Raw genomic sequence first — 20,860 nt, 5'->3', positions numbered from 1 at the left:
CATGCAATCTGAAAAAAGTTCTGGAAAATACCGAAACTCAAATGTCCAGGCCTATCTCTCCAACTTAACAGACTGCTAATTCAGATTTTCTTTTTGGAAAAGAAAGATGAGTCTGTCCTCTTTAAAAGTTGGGGCTCAACCACTCAAATCGGACTCCGTATGAAGTCTCGAGAGCTGTTTTCGTGACAAGTGCGCAATCAGAATTTTTCTGACGAAAATAGTTTCGTCAAAACTTTCATTATAGTTATAGGACTTTGTAAAATCTAAGATGGTAATGCAAGATATGATATGAAAAACTAAAAAAATTAAAAAAAAAAAAGGGATAGAGATACAAAGCCGATGGTTTGCCTCCCATGAAGCGCTTGGTTTAACGTCGTGAGCCCGGCATTATTGTTATCGCCCGTACACCAATAATCTAAAAATTTGGTAATCCTTCCAAATAACAATCTGAAATTCAAATAACATCTTCACACAAACATTAGCACAAAATATAAATATTGAAGCTATCACTTTATTGAAGTTTCCCCCACACTTAGTCCTTTCTACACTCGGAAGTGGATAGAGAACATAGAATTCAAGAGCTTCAAAAGGTTCCTCAGCTTGGTGAACAACCTGCATAATACTCAAATAAACACATCAAGTGGTGGATACTTAGAAGCAAAATAATCCGTTTAAATTTTTGAAGCACACAACTCCAATCCTAAGTGAGGTATTTTCTTAAAAGTTGATGATAGGTGTTTAAAAACACCTCTCTAAGTATCGACTGGTTATGCTTCCTTATCTAGTTTTTTTGTGAAATTGTACTATTAGCTTTCTTTTATATTTTATGGGAATTTTGGAGCTTATTTCCGAAAAGAACAAGAAATCGTTCAATTGGCCATAAAAGAGTCAGATTTGTCATTGCATGAAAACTATTACGGGCATTGTCACGTGGGCATATCGGCTCGAAGCTCGTGTCAGCTAATGCACTGATTCAAAGACCAAAAAAAGTTTCATCGGTTCATAATTTTCAACAACTGCTAATGAACTTAATGGGTTGGAGGTACCGAGTCCGTTGTCCACAACATGGGCTTAATATGGGCTATATGGTTCCCATACATTTACTGGAAGAAAGTGTAAACTCCAAATTGAATGGAGTTTACATCAAGGGTAGCGCACATGTGTGCTGGTGGAAGAAATGTATAGTTGGCAGAGAAGCTCCAGAATGGAAGATGACGAGTTTGAGTCAGTAAGTGATGAAAGTGGCTCGTTCAAGCTTCCAGGAAGACGGTGATTGAATGAGCCTTGGCAGCGATGGTGATGTCAGAGATGGAGAAGATGCCTGCGATCGATGGTGATCAATGATATGTAGAGTTTGGCAGTGGTGGAGTCGAGACGATGATCGAAGTTAGGGAGAAACGAGTTCAGAAGCTGCTGCTGCTGTTGATTCTCGACGATGAAGGAACTGAGGAGGAGTTCACGAGAATGTTGGCAATGATGGAAAAGGAGGAAGTATGCTGTCGTCTAGTTGAGCTGTTGAGGTTATCGGTAATGATGAAGATGGCTGATCGGTGATGGAATGGAGTCGAGTGACTGAGATGGAGGAAGCTGTAGTTGCTGATGAAACGATGGATAGTGCTGCAACTCGAGAAGATAAGGAAAATGCATGGGTTGGAAATGAGCATGGAGTTGTTGTGGGTGGTTCTTTCCGGTGACTGCAGATGATGATTCGATGGCTAGTTTCCAAGGTTGGCAAGAAGTCCGAAGTCGAGTGGGATAAGAAAAAAATGCTGGTGATCGGCTATTCACCAACAACTGGGGCAAGATTTCGAAGAAGAAAGAATATGGAATCCACGACTTGGAGCTCGAGGGAAATAAAATTCCTTTGTTAATATCTCACCGACTCATAATCTAACTAAACTCGTAGGCGTGAATTATGGAGCAAGTCTTGTCAGGACCTATATATATATATAGGGAAGCTTAGATATAGTTAGGGATATCTTCTATTCACCTAGGGGGAGAACTATCTCTTTTCTATATGCTTTTATTGTTAAGGATGAATTCAAAGTTCTAATTGTGAAGCTCAATTATCTACAAGTTTATTTCAAGTTTTAAAGTTAATCATTGTGGATTGTTTTTACTATATCGAAGGCTTATGATTGATTCTTAGATTGGTTTGGGTGGCCAACTAGATTAGTCTATTAATCATTCTAATGCTAGTAGAGAGTTGAGTCGATCCGTAATTGTCGCTTACCTCCTACATAAGTAGAAATCGCAAGACCTTTCAGAGGGATTCTGTGGAGAAATTGCGAGTAAAGACAACACCAGTAAGTGGACCGAGCGTACCGAGTTTAACTGCTGGGATCAAACCTAAATTCACAAACCCTAAATCATTCGGTTGAGTTACACCTTGTAAGCGTACCTCAGGGCGGCTCAGTTGAATAGAATCCGGTAGTCGAGCGCTTCCGTATCCGGTGATACAAGGAGTTTTGTGGATAGCTAAGGGTACCTTCTATTCTACGGTTGGTGACAATTGATTCTAACAAGAGATAAACGGGTACAATGTTGAGTTAACGGTTAGTAATGGCGAAGGATTTCTTCATCCTCTTTATCTTATTATCCTTTTTATCCTTCTTTTATATTCTCACTGATTTAGATAACATATCAATTGCATTACTCCTCGTGGGAACGATCCTTACTACCGCTTCATTACTTGTTAATTAGTGGGAAACATCTTATTATTTTGTTGAGTAAATGACGCTCATCAGTTGGGTTAACAACTCTTTGAGAAGCTACTTCGATTAGAGGAAAAGGTTCAATAAATATAGAATTATGCAAAGGTTTAGACAAACCTTGTTTCGGATCCTCATTCGTAATTAACAGTGAATTATTTACCTCAAGTATATCGTGGTCCTCTATCGAACTATTATTATCTATCTTAATTGGGTCTTCCACGACTTCAATCAATTTGGTTTCATTCTCAATCTCAATCTCCTCAACAATCTCGTCATCAGAATCGGAATATCCTCCCCAAAAAATTCTAGTTCATTGGTGCAAATCCTAGGGCCATCCTTATGAGTCTCCGACAAAGAGATAATCGAGTCTTCTTGCAAATCAACCGGCCTAAAAACATTGTAATTCAGATAGTGGAAAGTACTCCCGCCTGTCATGTGATGAAATTTTATATAGTGGTAAATAGAGTTGTCGTTCACTCGGACTTGATGGATTGATTTTAAGAATTAATAAACTAAAAGAAAAGAAAAAAATATACACAAAATATTGTCACGGGATGAAGAGGGACCGGGACTCGGGATTCCACTGCTTTTCATGTTCATGGGATTCATAAATTTATCCTAGACATTTATAGCTCAAAACAAAAGAAACAATGACTCAATTATTTTCCAAAGTAGATTTCGTAAAGCATCAATTGTAAATTACAAGCACAGTGTATCTAAAGCACCTAAGACTAAGCATACATTATCTAACAAGATAAAAATTGATTAATAGAAATGATAAATCATTTAAAATCGGTGCAAAAAGTAAATAAGGAATTAATTAAATTACCCCAAGGATGAAATCCAGCTTCCTCCGTTGTCCCAGTGATGGGTTTTAGCTCATTAGGTTGGAAACACACTCAAAATATGGATTCATAGCTCAAAAAGGTGTTACAAAGGTGAAAAGTATAAAAAGCAGCGAGTTTGCAACGCCGACAGACTGTTAAAGACTCACTGTCACAACTGTTACAAAGAACTATTGCTTCTTGGGGTTGCAGAAGAACTATCGTTTAAAGATACAAAATGTGACGGTTAAGAACGACAGTCCTAGTTGGTTTAAAGTTCTTCGTTCTCTTCCTTCAATGGCAGCAGCAGAGACAAGCTCTGTAACTTTAATTTCTCACCCTTTTTCGTCCCCTAACTCTCCATCCCTTCTTCTATTGCTCCTCAACAGTTTATATAGCCTCACGGCACCAAAATATCCCGTCATAACTCCATATAATTCTCCATTTACTCGGCAGTAAAGAATATCTCCTTGGGAATATTTTCTTCCCTTTCTTCTCTTCTCACGCTGTCAAACAGTGCTGAAACTTCCTTACTTAACTCCTTCACATCTCTGCAGCGACCAAGCACTTTCCAAACATGAGAAACACACACATTAGAGTCCCAGCAGCACACGAAATTCATAGCAAATCCCGTGAAAAATTCTCCCACGAACGTGTTGCTCTGTTTGTTTCAATCCCACGATGCAGCCAACTCTAAACGAAACCATCGACCATACCATCCCTGTTTGGTCCAAACATGCCCAAAGAAACCAAATCCAGTGCTCGAGTCTCATTCCAACGTGACCAAAATCTTAACAGAGTTTCCGCAGGAAGAAAACCCGGGAATATGTTCAACCCTTATACCCACCGTTCTAGCCAACTTTGGTATAAACGACGATCATTACTATCTCTATTGGATCAAAATAGACAAGCCCAATGAGTTTCAGCCCTTGAATCTCCCTAGAACACGATCAAAACTTCAACTCTAATACTGCCTGCATCTACACTATCTCCCGCCAAATTTGAAATTTGAAATGAAGAAGAAGATGTGCCCTGATCCAAAACACGGGCGCCTTTAACAGCATGGGGTGCCCTTATTCAAAATGAGGGTGCCTTGAATACTTTTCTCCGGGGGTCCAAATAGCACTTTTTGAGAAACTTTTTCCACGCAAATGTATTTCTCCAAAAATGCCTACAAACACATAAAACACCAAAATTAGTACAAAATCGAGTGCCAACAATATATAGTATTGAGAACAAATTAGACACAAAATGTGTCTATCAAATTCCCCCAAACTTATTATTTGCTAGTCCTCGAGTAAAACTAATAAAAAATAAAACCGAGTTAATCTCTGGAGGGTTTTACCAGAGGTGTACCCACAAAACCATGACTTCTAATTGGTCACACGTATCCAAAGAGCTATGAGGACATACATATTCTCAACCTATCTCCAAGTAACTAGAATACCAGAGAAATTAAAGGTGCCAACTCTAAAGTTGACTAAAGAAAAGGGGAGACGCATCCGCAACACTGCTAGATAAAGAGATATCCGCTACACAGCTAGATAAACATTGTAAGATGCATCCGCTTTACAGCTGGATAAGATTAGGAGAGAGATAAAGATGAGAGGGACATCTGCTACACAACTGGACTAGTTACGTGTGATAAGTTGAACCAGTGCTAAAAAGATCTTGTGCCAGATTGAAAGCGGACTAACAAAGCAACCAAATGTATCTTTCTTCAACTCTCTCATAATGCTCAATAGAAACAACGTCTTCTTCGGTCTTCAACTGTTGATGATAAACTATTGAACCTCATAGAACCTTGACAATTAACTCTTCTCTTCGATTTCTTACTTGACTTTATAATTTCTACTTCTCTATGGCCTTATTGAACAAAAAACTAATTATAGAACAAAAACAACGTAATGATGATTTTTTTTTTGTTTTTTTTGTTTCCTTTTTTTCATTCATTTTTTTTTTGCACAATAAATTACAAGACAATAATTTACATGGCCATGAGAGAAGGACTTTAAAAACTTGGATCTTCGCAACTTGTGATGTCTTGGTATCATGAATTCCAACAACTTATATCATTTTCTCTTATAACTTCTTGTAACTAAGTCTTCAACTTTGATTTTTGAATTATTCTTTTCTATTGTTGCTTCTAAACCTTAAACGTCTTCAACTTTCTTCATAGATTTTGATGTCGCTCCGCTTGTTGATGATGATAAGTTTCTACTGAGAGAGAGTCGTAATCCAGTAACTAAGACTACATTGTGAGGTTGCTTTGTCTTTCTGGCATTTTCTTCTGACCTACTTGCCTTTCTATCATGGATGGTTAGGTCCATCAAGGTTACCCTCTAAAAGGAACAAGTTCTCTCCTGAATTTCAAAGATCTCAATGTCTTTTTCTCTAATGTCTCAATAGAATGTTATCCTTAGAAATTCCAATTTCCATCTTTTCGGTGAGAAACAATATGTAAACTTAGCTAACCGGATACTATATGACGCTAGAAGTTTCTCCCTTACCCCCAAACTTAAATCTAACATTGTCCTCAATGTTCTAAAGATAAAATTAAAAACATGAACAAGGAGAAACGATTATCACTTGAGGGAAAAGAAATAAGGAAGAATATTACCGTGTCGCATGAAAATGGGTTACCTCCCAAGAAGTGCGAAGTTTAAAGTCTTCAGCCATACATTGAAAGAATTAGTCACCTCGTAGAATCGTATAGCAATAGCCGAAATAATTGTGGGTCATCTGGATCAAAAAGTGTTACCCACAAGAAGAGAAAACTGCAACAGACCAAGAAGATATCGAACATACCCTTGCTTAAGACAATTAAATCTAGTTGTGGTTCAGGTTCAGGCTCTATAAAAGGGTCTAAATAAAAGGTTTTCATCGGTTGGATTTCCTCAAAGCTAAGATCCGGTTCAGGTATTAGAGTCTGGAAAAACTCAGCTAAGAACTTAGAAGCACATAACAACAACCTGAATAATTGGGGATCCTCTAAGTCAATCAGATTTGACTCACAAAGTTGACCATAATAATGGTCACTCTTAAGAAAATGTGTCGACCCTAATATCCTAAAGTAATTAGGTTTAGTCTCAAAACTTAATAACCGACACATCTGAAAATCATATGTTCCCACAACTGGAAGAAAAGTTTTTGGTGGGAAAACAAAGTCAATTTTGGTATCATAGCCTGGGTTAACCACATCAACCAGAGGATGGGTTTCTAATGACTGAGATTTTTCCTGGAAATCATTAGGTTCGGGAAAACGTGTATGAAGATAATCTTGTAAGATGGTTGAGGCACGAATGTCAAGTCCTACACGAGGGGACTTTCTAAGAGTTAAAGAACACGGAGAATGATAATCACCCCCAAACTTAGAGTTTCTGTGTCTCTAGAAAGACTAGTCACAACTTCCCTAGTTTCAAGGTCATCAGATTCCTGAAAATGGTCAATTGATTCTTCTAAGTCTGGTTCATCCTCACTCATCTCTACGAGTTTATGGTCTTCTAAGAATAATGTTTCTAAATCGCTAGACTCTAAAACATTATTCTCAGGGTAAACTCTTTCCTCTAAACCATCATCACAATCATATAAAGGATTATCAGCGAAATTTTCTAGTAAAAGCTCATTAACTAAGGTGTTAATCATAGTTACCTCTTCCGATTCACTGATAGGCACATCAAATAATGGATTATCCAACATACTGCAGGCTAAAGGATCATGAACTACATCGTCTAAAACGGTGGTATCTCTAGTCAAATCCTCATCCTTTTGAATAAGTGAATAATTATTAAAATTATTTGGATTTGTACTAGAAACAACACTATCATTATAAATCTCAATCGGAGTAACAAATTCCTGATCACTATGCCTACATATTTCATGTTCTTCATCAATACTATCCTCATCATAATCATCTTTATAATAACATGAAAAAGATCGAACCTCATCAAAACAAATAATGTTACCAATTCTAACCTCATCATCTTGATTATGTGAATAAAAAACTATCCTTATTTTAAAGGGTGGTATTGGGAACACTATACTGGAAATTAAGACTATCCTGAGCAAGTTTTTCCACAATCCTATTTGTACTCTCATTAAATTGCTTGAGGGACTCTTCTAGAGACATCTTAGTTGACTGCTCTACGGACTCTTTTGGGAGAAGAATATTATAAGTCTTTTTCATAAATAACTTCTGTGTTGACTCATTGAAACTCTTGAGAGACTCTTCCAGAGAAATAAAAGGATTTTTTTCTCGTATGACCTGTGGGTATGTGCATAGTAATTGGGCTCACAATGGTATGTACCATAACCTTCAAAAGTTTCGCGTTCCTAATCACTATTCACACTATGGTCATAAAAAGGATAATGTCCAAGCTGCTCAGTCGGATACTCATTGTATTGGCTATTATAATACCAGTTCGACATCCTAACTGCAAGGGAATTCTAAACAAACACAAAGAAAGCTGACTCGACCACAAAAAGCCTATTTTATCTAGCAAACAAAAAGCATGATGGCTCCACTAAGATTGTTTCTAGACCAGCTTCTATTCTTCCAAAAAGTAACTCGTTACAATCTGAGCAAACCTCTCTGGAATTAATCTGAGTTAAAGTAAGTTGAATAGAGGCGAGGGAAGCTCGGTGAAACTTTGATACCCAAGGCCTCACCGATATTACAAGGCGGCGCAGTCACGCATTCAACTCACAGAAACCATCATGAACTTCGAAGTATGCTTAAAAGAGTAACCAATATTTTTCGAACGACTTTCCTATTAAGCTCGTTACCCTATCGGTCTCGTTCTAGTCCAAATTTTAAGGCTTAGGTTCGCGTAGGTTATGTGTTCCTAAGGCGGGAAAGAAGGAAATGGTGATGAAATCCGAGTCCTTATCTTGATTTGGCCAGGCCTTGCCCTTTACTAGAAAATTAAATCCGATTTCAGGTCCTCAACATATATGCATACAAAATCATCCAGTAAACCCGCTGACAGGGGATTCGCGGGTATCTAGAATTCTTACCTCCCGTTCCAGACGGGGGATGAACCGTTGAAGTCGACTCGGGCCACGACTCCTGTGTCATGTACGAACCCGAGGGGCCGAGGCGATATCGTAATCGCCGTCCTTATATGCACACCGTTTATGTTTAAAACTACCCTTCCGTAGGGTTTTTTTAAAAAAAAGTCCCAAAGTTCAATGTCCGAAAGAAAAGAAAAAATAAATGTGCAAAAATAAAATATTACAAAAATAAAAACCTTAATTACCGTTTCTAAAAAAGATAAAGTAAAATAATATACAAAATCTTCTTCTTCACTCCTTTTGGATTCCTCTTTTCTTTCCTTCTTTGGCTTCGCTTTTGTTTTCAGCCCTTTCTCCCTTTTTCTTTAGCTCAACTCCAAATCTGAAAACAAATAAGAAATACCAAAAGGCGTAAAAAAGAAGAAAAATAATAAAAATAAAAATAAAACCTAAAAACAAATCTATACACAAGTCCGCGTCGGCGGTGCCAAAAATTTATGGAATTTTATATAGTGGTAAATAGAGTTGTCGTTCACTCGGACTTGATGGGTTGATTTTAAGAGTTAATAAACTAAAAGAAAAAAAAATATACACAAAATATTGTCACAGGATGAAGAGGGACCGGGACTCGGAATTCCACTGCTTTTCATGTTCATGGGATTCATAAATTTATCCTAGACATGTATAGCTCAAAACAAAAAAAAACAATGACTCTATTCTTTGCCAAAGTAGATTTCGTAAAACATCAATTGTAAATTACAAGCATAGTGTATCTAAAGCACCTAAGACTAAGCATACACTATCTAACAAGATAACAATTGATTAATAGAAATCATAAATCATTTAAAATCGGTGCAAAAAGTAAATAAGGAATTAATTAAATTACCCCAAGGATGAAATCCAGCTTCCTCCGTTGTCCCAGTGATGGGTTTTAGCTCATTAGGTTGGAAACACACTTAAAATATGGATTCATAGCTCAAAAAGGTGTTACAAAGGTGAAAGGGATAAAAAGCAGCGAGTTTGCAACGCCGACAGACTGTTACAGACTCACTGTCACAACTGTTACAAAGAACTATTGCTTCTTGGGGTCGCAGAAGAACTATCGTTTAAAGATACAAAATGTGACGGTTAAGAACGACAGTCCTAGTTGGTTTAAAGTTCTTCGTTCTCTTACTTCAATGGCAGCAGCAGAGACAAGCTCTGCAACTTTAATTTCTCACCCTTTTTCGTCCCCTAACTCTCCATCCCTTCTTCTATTGCTCCTCAACAATTTATATAGCCCCACAACACCAAAATATCCCGTCATAACTCCATATAATTCTCCATTTACTCGGCAGTAAAGAATATCTCCTTGGGAATATTTTATTCCCTTTCTTCTCTTCTCACGCTGTCAAACAGTGTTGAAACTTCCTTACTTAACTCCTTCACGTCTCTGTAGCGACCAAGCACTTTCCAAACATGAGAAACACACGAATTAGAGTCCCAGCAACACACGAAATTCATAGCAAATCCCGTGAAAAACTCTCCTACGAACGTGTTGCTCTGTTTGTTTCAATCCCACGATGCAGCCAACTCTAACCGAAACCATCGACCATACCATCCCTGTTTGGTCCAAACAGGCTCAAAGAAACCAAATCCAATGCTCGAGTCTCATTCCAACGCGACCAAAATCTTAACAGAGTTTCCACAGGAAGAAAACCCGAGAATATGTTCAACCCTTATATCCACCTTTCTAGCCAACTCTGGTATAAACGACGATCATTACTATCTCTATTGGATCAAAATAGACAAACCCAATGAGTTTCAGCCCTTGAATCTCCCTAGAACACGATCAAAACTTCAACCCTAATACTGCCTGCGTCTGCACTATCTCCCGCCAAAATTGAAATTTGAAATGAAGAAGAAGATGTTCCCTGATCCAAAACATGGGAGCCTTTAACAGCATGGGGTGTCTGGGGTGCCCTTATCCAAAATGAGGGTGCCTTTAATACTTTTCTCCTGGGGTTCAAATAGTACTTTTTTGAACAAATTTTTCCACACAAATGTATTTCTCTAAAAATGCCTACAAACACATAAAACACCAAAATTAGTACAAAATCGAGTGCCAACAATATATAGTATTGAGAACAAATTAGACACAAAATGTGTCTATCATAACGCGGGTGACCCGGGTTCGATCCCCGGCAACGGCGCCAATATTTAATGGGTGTCGTTAATGCAACAAATTAATAAATATATTTCCCACTAATTAATTGGTAATATAGTAGTAGTAAGAGATCATTCCCATAGAGAGCTGTGTAATTGATAGGTTATATGTACTAGCAAAATAAAGTAAATCACAAAGGGGGTTTTGGTTGTAAGATAAATAAAAATACAATAAGAAGAAAGGGATAATTTAGGAATCCTTCTCCGTTACCAAACGTTAACAAGATTAGAATACTTATCTATCCTTCGTAAGAACCATTCATCACCAACCGTAGAATAACATCTAGATCAGTGTTATCCCCAAAACTCCTTCAATCACTGGATATGGAAGTTCTCGACTACCAGATTATATCCAACGAACCACCAAGTAGTGGATCACTCAAGGTGTAATCCAATCGAACGCCTTAAGCTTTGTGAATTTAGGTTGATCCAGTAGTTAAACTATTAGATCAAGGTTTACTTGCTGGTGTTGTCTTTACACATGATTGCTCCACAGAATCTCTCTGTAAGGTCTCTCGATTTCTACTTGTGTAGAGAGTTAATCGACGATTACTTATCTCATAACTTTTACTAGCGATAGAACAATCAATAGACTAATCTAGTATGCATCCCAAATCAATCTAAGAATCATTCATAAACCCTAGATATGGTAAAGAAAAACTATGATGATAAAAACCTCAAATAGACTTGTATTATTAATGAAGCTTCACGCTTAGAACATTGAATTCATCCTTAATTAACAAAGGATTTAGCTACTCATATTACAAAGAAGATGAATAATGGTGGTTTCCCCTTAAAGGGGTAAACCCTAGGTTTTGATGTAGAACTTATGACCTTAGGCCTTCACGAGTATGCATACTTGCTAAGTATGCGTACTGGTATGCGGACTTCAAATTCCAGCAGAAATTATCGGACTAAGTATGCGTACCCGTTTGCATACTTGCTTGTCTTCGGTATTGGATAAAAAACTTGTTTTGGCCACAACTTCTTCGTCCGAACTCGAAATGACCTCATTCTTTTTGCATTATTTTCCTATTTCAATTTTCTTCAAGATCGAGATTAGAAATCCTTAATTCGAATGAGTTAAGATCAGTCTCTGGCCCGTCTCTTGATTTTGAGCGTTTTGCTCCTTTTCGTCGCACTTCTTCAACTTCTCTTGGACTTTGGCACTTGGATACTTGGAATAATTCTCTCCTTAGCTATTTTCAGCACATTGTAGCTCCTTTTTGGATGATTCACCTAATAGAGACAAATAAGAGAAAATAATAGTAATAATACGAATACATGCAATAATAATATCTAAAACAAGTATGGAATGGACACTAAAATCATATGAATTATGCACTTATCAACTTCAACAAGATAACTGTGACCTTCAACAAGAATGGAGCGAGCATTAAATTACAAGGTAATACTTGGTAGGCTTTTAAGGATGTAAGAAATAAGAGTATAAGGGAGAAGCCTACATGTTATAACCGCAAGTGCACGGTGTCGGTTGTAGCTTGTGCAAATACGGGTCGAATCCACAGGGACTAGGGTGTGTAAGTTGAAGTTTCCTAAACTGTTTTCTAAGTTGTGAACTAACTAAACAAGGATATGAAAACTAACAGTGAATTGAACTAACAGAATTAAACAAGACACTAACAGGACATGAAACAACAAACTAAATGAAGATGAAAGAAGTTGTGGATTAAGAAGATCAGTGAAATAAGGGGTTTGATTTCACCCTAGTTCATGCTATGCATTTTATTATTGAAATGTTAAGCACAACTATAGTTCTTTCCAACGTACTAGATGTCTTTTTAAGGTACAACTAGTCAAATGTATGTGAATTCAGCATGAAGTTGCAGCTTAAACTAAGTTCAAGTGTTCCTAAACTTGTTTAACATTCTAAGGCTTTTGTCAAATTATTACACAGCAGGGCTAGGGCAAATGAGACTATCCTAAGAACAAATCATAAGAACAAAACATAACATAAACATGAACATGAGCTTGATGTAAATTGTAACAATCACACAATCAAATTCAATACATGTTGGAGTTCTGAACTGCTAAAATTAACAATGCATTTGAATTGAGAATCATGCAATTGAAAAGATTGATAACCCTCAAAGCTAACAGTTCATGGAAATAACAAAACTAAACTATTCTACTGATGCTCTGGATAATCCAGGCATGGTTAAAATTACACCCCAAGCACTCAATTTATACATGCAAGCATAATCCCCAAAATTCCCAAAAATTAGGGTTTCACCAAAAGTGAAATTAAAACTCACCAACTCTCTGAAAATTGATTCTGACTTCGACCCATTCTTCTTCTGACTCTCCTGATGCTACCCATGCCTCCAATTTGTGTTATTTCTCAACATAATTTACCAAACTCACACGCCTAGGGTTTCTGAGAAGAGGCGAGTGAATTAGGTGAATTAGGTCTCTGAAATTAGAAGGGAATAGGTGATGGATGATGGGGTTGTTGGTGATTTGAGAGCTCGGTGGTGGTTGAGGCGGCATGAAGTTGGTGGAGGAGCAGGTGGTGAAGGTGAGGCTGTTGCAGACGGAGGTGAGGGAGGTGAAGTCGATAGTTTTAGGGTTAGGGTGTGTTTGGGTTAGGGTATAGGTATTGGGTACTCGGGTGTTGAGCGGGTGTAGCAAATGTTGATGCGCAGCAAGGATGAGACGTTGGATGCGAAGATGATGGATCGATCTAACGGCGAGACGGAGGCAGATCTTGAGCGACCGTTGGATTCTAGATGCAACAATTCTGACGTTCCAGATGAGAGTTAGGTGCTATGATGTTTGACAGGAGCTTCAGAATTTGATGCACTGTGATGAAGCGACCGTTGGATGCATCTTTGGATCCAATCTGACGGCTACGAGCTTAGGCAGGCTTTGGGCTTGGGCTTGGACTTAGGTTAGAGTTTGGGTTTACACAATTCTGAGCCCGCTTCTTCTTTAAGAACAAATTCTTCCTTCCAAGCCCACTTCTAGTTGGTCCGGCTCTTGCAAACATCGTTCTTCGCTGCCTTTCTGCGGGAGTCTTTGTCGTTTCTTTGCTCTTTTCACTCTGTGAGTTAATCAGGCTTTATTTAGTACCTAAAAATGCAAAATTAATTAAGAAAAGTATTTATTCTTGAAAACAAAGAAAATACAGAATATGGGATAAAATGTAGAATTAATACACAAAAGATGAGTTAAATGCCAAGAAAAATATATAGAAATATGCACTTTTTAGCACTAATCAATACTCCCACAGCTCAAATCTCTATGATGACAGGAAGTGCCTTACATAAATGGCTTAAGAAGAATAAACATGGATTGATAGGTACAATTTTTTCCATTACTACTTGTGAAAAGCAAACTGAAATACCAGAACCTATTAAGCTATTATTACAAAAATATGATTATTATATCTTTCAAGAACCTAAGATATTACATCATTCTAGAACTCATGACCATCACACACCCTTGAAACCACTCAATACACCTCATAATAAATGACCATATATAATTCCTTACATACAAAAGGAGATAGTAGAACAACTTGTACAAGAAATGTTGAAGTCAGGTGTAATTCAATCCAGCCACAACCCTTTTTCTTCACCAATCCTCCTAGTTAAGAAGAAAGATGGCAGTTGGAGATTTTGTGTGGACTATAGAAGGTTGAATAAAGCTACAGTCAAGGACAAGTATCCTATCCCAATAATAGAAGAGATGTAGGATGAGTTATTTGGTTCCAAGGTGTTTTCTAAGATTGATCTGAGGGCTAGTTATCACCAAATTAGAGTATACCCCCCAGACACTTACAAGACTGCTTTTAAAACTCACCAGGGGCATTATGAACTCATGGTGATGCATTTTGGCTTAACCAATGCACCAGTATCCTTTCAAGCCTTGATTAGTGATGTTTTTAAGCCTCATTTCAGGAAGTTTATACTTGTGTTTTTTGATTATATCTTGGTTTACAGTCCTGATATGGACACTCACTTGAAACATTCAGAAATCACTCTCAGCACCTTAAAGAAACATACATTGTTTGCCAAGATCAACAAGTGGTCTTTTGGTCAGGATAAGGTTGAATATCTGGGTCACATCATATTTAAGGAGGGAGTAGCAACAGACCCTGTAAAGATTGACTGCATGTTAAAGTGGCCTACTCCTGTTACTTTGAAAGAGCTCTGGGGATTCGTAGGGTTGACTGGGTATTACAAAAAGTTTATGAAGAACTATGAGGTCATTTGCAAGCCATTGACAGATTTACTGAAAAAGGATAACTTCCATTGGAACACTAATGCCCAAGTATCTTTAGATACTCTCAAGAAAGCTGTAACTTCCACCCCAGTGCTGGTCTTACCTGATTTTTCAACATACCCCTTGAGGTTGAGACTGATGCATGTGACACAGGGATAGATGCAGTTTTGATGCAGAAGAAAGAACCAATTGCTTTTTACAGTAAGGGTATGGGAATCAGATTTCTTCCATGTCCACCTATGCAAAAGAGTTACTAGCCATAGTGATGGCAGTGACTAAATGGAGGCCTTACCTCATGGGAAACCATTTTACCATCTTCACTTATCACCAAATCCTGAAGTACTTCATGGACCAGAAGCTACATTCTATGGTACAACAAAAGTGGCTTTCCAAGCTCTTTGAGTATGATTATACAGTCTGACTCATCACAGTGTCAACTCATTTCACAATTGCAACCTGCTTGGCTAAAATAAGTACAAGATAGTTGTAGTTCAGATAAAGTGGCACAAGAACTGGTACCACAACTGACTATATCTCCTTCTAGCAGACCTCCTTACACACTGAAACAAGGAATTCTAAGGTACAAGGATAAAGTTTATATTGGATCAGTGGGAACTTTAAGGCAACAGGTTTTAGCTGAAGTCCATTCTTCAGCCATGTGAGGGCATTCATGTACCCATGCTAGATACCAGAGAGCAAAGGAACACTTAAACTTAATTGGTATGAAGAAAGACTTGTACAAGTATATTAAAGAGTGTGACATCTTCCAACAACATAAGGTACCACAAGTATCTCCAGCGGGACTACTCCAGCCACTTCCGGTTCCTGATCAGGCTTAGAAGCACATATAAATGGATTTCATCACTCGACTCCCAAAATCAGAAGGCAGAGAAGTCATCATGGTTGTGGTGGATAGGTTCAAAAAGTACAACCATCTCCTTCCACTAAGTCACCCCTTCACTTCCTCAGCTGTAGCAAAGGTATTCCTGGATAACATTTTCAAATTAATTACATGGATTGCATGCCACCATAATTTTAGATAGAGACAGTATTTTCCGTAGTAACTTCTGGCAAGAACTATTCACTAAGATTGGAACTGCTCTTCACATGAGTACAACATATCACCCTCACACAGATAGACAAACTGAGAGGGTGAATGCATGCCTTGAGTCATACTTGAGATGCATGACAAGCTATAGACCTACTAAGTGGGTTAGTTGGTTATCCTTAGTAGAGTGGTGGTTCAATTCTACTTATCACTCCAGTTTGAAGACTATACAACCTTCCAGGCTTTTTATGGATACAAACCCCAGCAATTTGGTTTTTTCTCTCATCACCCATCAACTAATTAATCTGTTGAAGAGTATTTACAAAGAATACCGGCCATGGTAATTAGACACAAGTACACTCTTGAAGAGGCACAACACAGGATGAAACAACAGGCTGACAAGAAAAGATCAGAGAGAGAATTCAAGGTGGGTGATTAGGTCTACTGAAGGCTTCAACCATACATGCAAACCTCAGTTCAGTTGAGAAGGAGCTTAAAACTATCAGCTAAATTTTGTGGTCCATACCAAATCATTGCAAGACTTGGCAAGGTGGCTTACAAACTGCATCTCCCTTCTACATCCAGGATACATCCGGTGTTTCATGTCTCTCAGCTTAAGCCAAAAATTGGTACAGGATTGCTGCCTCAAACAGCTTTACCATCTCTCGAATTTCAAGGTTGTATGAAGATTGCTCCACTCCAGATCTTATCTATTATAATAATCAAGAAACAACAATAGCACGTAGAACAGATTCTGGTTCATTGGACTCACTCCACAGCTGAGGAAGCAACTTGGGAGGACAAGGCGGCGCGCTATAAGACAACAATTTTCAGATGCGATTCTTGAGGACAAGAATCAACTGAAGTAGGGGGTGTTTGTCATGAACCACCTTTGGGAGTTCCTTTTATCTTTTCTAATTTTGAACTGCGGGTTCCTGTAGCTTGTTATTAGGGTGCCCAAAGCTTATGTCACGCGGTTAACGTGCTTGACAACATGTATTAATATCCAGCTCTTTCCTTGGATACTCTTTAGTGAATTATTCTTCTTCCCTTATACTCTAAATTCTTATCTTCTCTTTCTATCTAATGTTTCATCTTCCCTTAACCTAATCTTAGATCCTTTTAAGTTTCTATCCTTTGTAGTGAAGATCACTACACATTCACATCTATTAAGTTTGCTCTTTAGGGGGTCCTGATGTTCCTGGGTAATCCCCAAATGTACTACTCACATGCTTTGCAATATCCACATAAATTAATTTCCCGTCAATATACTGCAAAATTGATACAGAACATGTATACTATTTTCTAAGCGAAAGAAGAAAAAAAACACGAAGAACATGTAAAGAAGAGTCGAAGTTTAACTTGGAAACCCATACTTTATAAGGAAAGCACATCATAGTCTAGACGAGTATGCTACCGGTTGTTAAGTCGTCTCATATGAAATCCGCTCTGATACCAATTGAAATGACGAGGGTACCAAGTACACCTAAATCTTTCAAATCCAATGGCCTTCAAGCATACGAGTAGGAGAATGCTTTTACAATTAGTTAACTTTAATACGGAAATAATAAAAGCATACAAACATAAAAGTTTTGTTAACGAGGAAACCACAAATGCAGAAAAACCCCGGGACCTAGTCCAGTTTTGAATACTCTCAGAATTAAGACGCTATACAATGAATACAACAACTTCTAATAATTTAGACCAAGTAAACTAACTCCAAGTTACTCAATTTCTTCAGTATACCTGCGCCTACTACTTATCTGGTCTACGCACGTGAATCCTAAGATAACGCCTATTATCTTAAGTCGTTTCACCTACTGTGAAGAATTATAACACTTAATCGTTTTGGAACATATTCCGAATCAGTAAATGACTAATCTGTTTCAGTAACCACTTTATCAATCTCCCAGATCAAAAAGTTAATCAGAGATAAGTTGAGTTACAAAGGTTCTTTCATTTAATCAGTATAAACTCTTTTGTATCGACTTGATCAACTAAGATATAAAGACCATCAAAGATAATCAATCTTAGTTCATAATCTATCAAATTCAGTTCCTGAAGAGAAACACCAAGTGATAGATTGTCGATCTAAACAACAAGCTATAAAAAGTCTATCAAGATAAACAAGTTTGTTGGATACCAGTCAATCAAGTGTGGACGAATTACCACAATACCAATAAAGAAAATTTTATAGTCTTCAAAGTGCTTGCACAAATAACTTGATTCCACTAAAGCATCTCCAATGCAAAGGGTCAAGGTCATCCTATGTGGAGGTCTTATTTACACCTTTTTACTTGTGGGTAATTGCTAAATGACAAAAAATGATGAAGATAAAACTTTTTAGCTAAAATTCATATCCAATCCACAAGGTCTTATCCAACACCTTTTTATTTAAATTTAGAGTCAAAAACATGATGTCGACTTAAAACCCAAGGTCATGAAGAAAGTCTAATATGAACTTTCCCCTTTACTCCCACTTAGACATGTCATTTTTACTTATGACCTTCACCCTTGCATTAGGAATGAAAATTTGGTGGAAAATATCGTAAATCCTATCTGTCATGAAATTTTAATACCTTTACCCATTGTATTGGAGATGCTCTTATGATCAATCACGCACAGAATAGAGTCTGTTAACAATAGATGATCACAAGTCCTATCTTCAGATCTTGAATCAATAAAGAAGATATATCAGAAGAGAATGATCACATAATAGAAAAACTATCTAATATCAAGTTTCAACTATATCGTTAGTCAATCAAATCAAGAATCGAAAACTAAAACAACAATCTGATTCTAACTTCCCACCAACGATACAACTAGACACTTTTTGATCCCAAAGAAGTCTCTAAACGAAACGCACGTAAGAGATTTCACCTAATCAGGATAATTTTCTCTCCAATGAGTATTAAGAGAATACTTCTAGTAGGCTTACTTCACACCGACTACAAGATGAAGTACGTAAATCACATGATAAGTTTGTTCGAAAGACAAACTTCAATATTTATAAGGATCAAGGTAGTTTGGACAATAAGGAATAACCAAAAATACTCAAAGATATGCAATAAATACCTATTTACGGTGTAAATATTCCAACCAGATATTAGTTTGTGTACAAGTATACTTTACTAATAAAGTTTCCAGAGATATACTTTAATTACTAGGAAATTAAAAAAATATAAACTATGAATATCAAAAGATATTATGGAACATTTCGGTTTAGGATCTCACCTTGAGTATCAAAAAAAAAACTTGAACGTTAAGTAATAAGAGCTTAGCACACATTGTGAACTTTCCATATTGACCATACCGTATTTCCGATAGCTATCCAAAATCTTATATGAAGATGAGCCATTTGTTAGAGCATTGCTCGGTCGAACTCACATGCGTTTCTATCTCAAGCATGTTTGTCAAGTTTAGTTGTCAAAACTATATGTCCTGATTTCTAGACTACTTATAGCTAAGTCTCGGTTTAGGATAGTTTAGTGTAGGTTGAGCTCCATACTCCATGGCGATCATCTTACGAAGACGAAGAAATACTCAAGGAACCAGTGGAACTTCGTCCGACTAAAAGGTATGTGGATACTTGAAATTATCTATCACTCAAAAGTTTATCTACTCTATCTCCTTCTCTTGAGACAAAGTCGTATAAGTACGATAGTTTTCATACATACACATTTGTTATATCGAGCCGAGTTTACTCGCCTATCTTTTTCTCGAAATATGTGTTGGTAAGCTTTCACTTTAACCAATTTTCATCTTAACCCGTGACAAAAGTCATGATGAAGTTTCAATGTTGAAAATAGATTTGATGACGATATATAGTTGTGAATAACGACGGTTATAACATTATAGAAGAACGTTTCAATGATTGAAATGTAGAGTTGAGATTACCTAACCAACTATGGACATAAGCATATATAGTGTGTTCGCACATTAGTGTATAAATCCATGTGTCGGAAATCAAGTGTGTGCATACGGTATTGGTGAAGGAGACAGGTTGGGTACGCGTACCCATATGTGTACCAGCGGAAGTTTTCGAACCGAAAATTTCTGTTGAGTTTGTAAGTTTGCAAACTGTTAAACCAGTCACCTTAGGTACGCATACCCGTACGCGTACCCACGGAAGTTTTCGACCGAAAATTTCTGCTGAGTTTGTAAACTCAAATCCGGTATCTATGGTACACGTACCCGTACGCGTACCCAAGCTGGTTATATTTCTCAAATCGGAAGATGATGAACTTAAACAATAAATCAATAAGGAATGCAATCTTTGCAAACCGTAGCTATATTGTTCATGAATTGATTCAAGTGAATCAAACCGATTTTGTTTCAATTGTGTCTATTCATAAAGACCTAAGCAATTGAACAACTCTTCAACTAGTTCTTATGAGTCATTTGAACTAGTTATGTGAAGAAGATGAATACGGTTAATATGGAAGTGCTCATATGGCTAACCATTACTATTTGTGAACCAACTAAGTGTACACGTTTAGGTACAGTTACTCAAACCTAAATGAAATACATTTCATTTGTGTGTGACAAGCTAAGTTTCGATCTAACGGTTGAAAGATATCAACTTGGTTAAATCAGGTTTTTCATCTAACAGTGAATATTGAATGCTTTGTTACCAAGGTAACTTGGATTGCAAACCCTAATTTGAAAACTATATAAAGGAGCCATATAGCAACTGGAAAAACTAATCCCCACACCTCCTGTGTGATACTAGTTGGTTTTTCTAGAGTCGATTCTCCTTTAACCTTAGGTTTCTTCTCGAGACCCTGTAGGGTAACGACTGAAAGACT

At 37.3% G+C, this 20,860-nt stretch overlaps 1 protein-coding gene across 1 annotated transcript; it reads left to right on the top strand.

Annotated features, from left to right (window-relative positions):
* The first annotated feature begins 1,553 nt into the window (after window positions 1–1,553).
* Window positions 1,554–15,163, top strand: LOC113358908 (uncharacterized mitochondrial protein AtMg00860-like). Its single transcript, XM_026602625.1, has 2 exons — window positions 1,554–1,690; window positions 14,722–15,163. Exons 1-2 carry the CDS (start codon window positions 1,554–1,556, stop codon window positions 15,161–15,163), a joined length of 579 nt encoding a protein of 192 aa, XP_026458410.1.
* The last annotated feature ends 5,697 nt before the right edge of the window (window positions 15,164–20,860 follow it).

This window comes from Papaver somniferum, chromosome 1 (genome assembly GCF_003573695.1).
Source record: "Papaver somniferum cultivar HN1 chromosome 1, ASM357369v1, whole genome shotgun sequence".
Taxonomy (NCBI): Eukaryota; Viridiplantae; Streptophyta; class Magnoliopsida; order Ranunculales; family Papaveraceae; genus Papaver; species Papaver somniferum.
Note: the sequence above shows the minus strand (reverse complement) of the source record. Positions and strands in the feature narration are given on the sequence as shown.

Excerpts from the sequence above, each read along its gene's own strand:
- LOC113358908 (XM_026602625.1), top strand. The coding sequence starts at position 1,554 with ATGGAATGGAGTCGAGTGACTGAGATGGAGGAAGCTGTAGTTGCTGAT. Across the intron at positions 1,691-14,721 it reads GTTGTGGGTGGTTCTTTCCG|TCCTGATATGGACACTCACT; the intron begins GTGACTGCAGAT and ends CTTGGTTTACAG.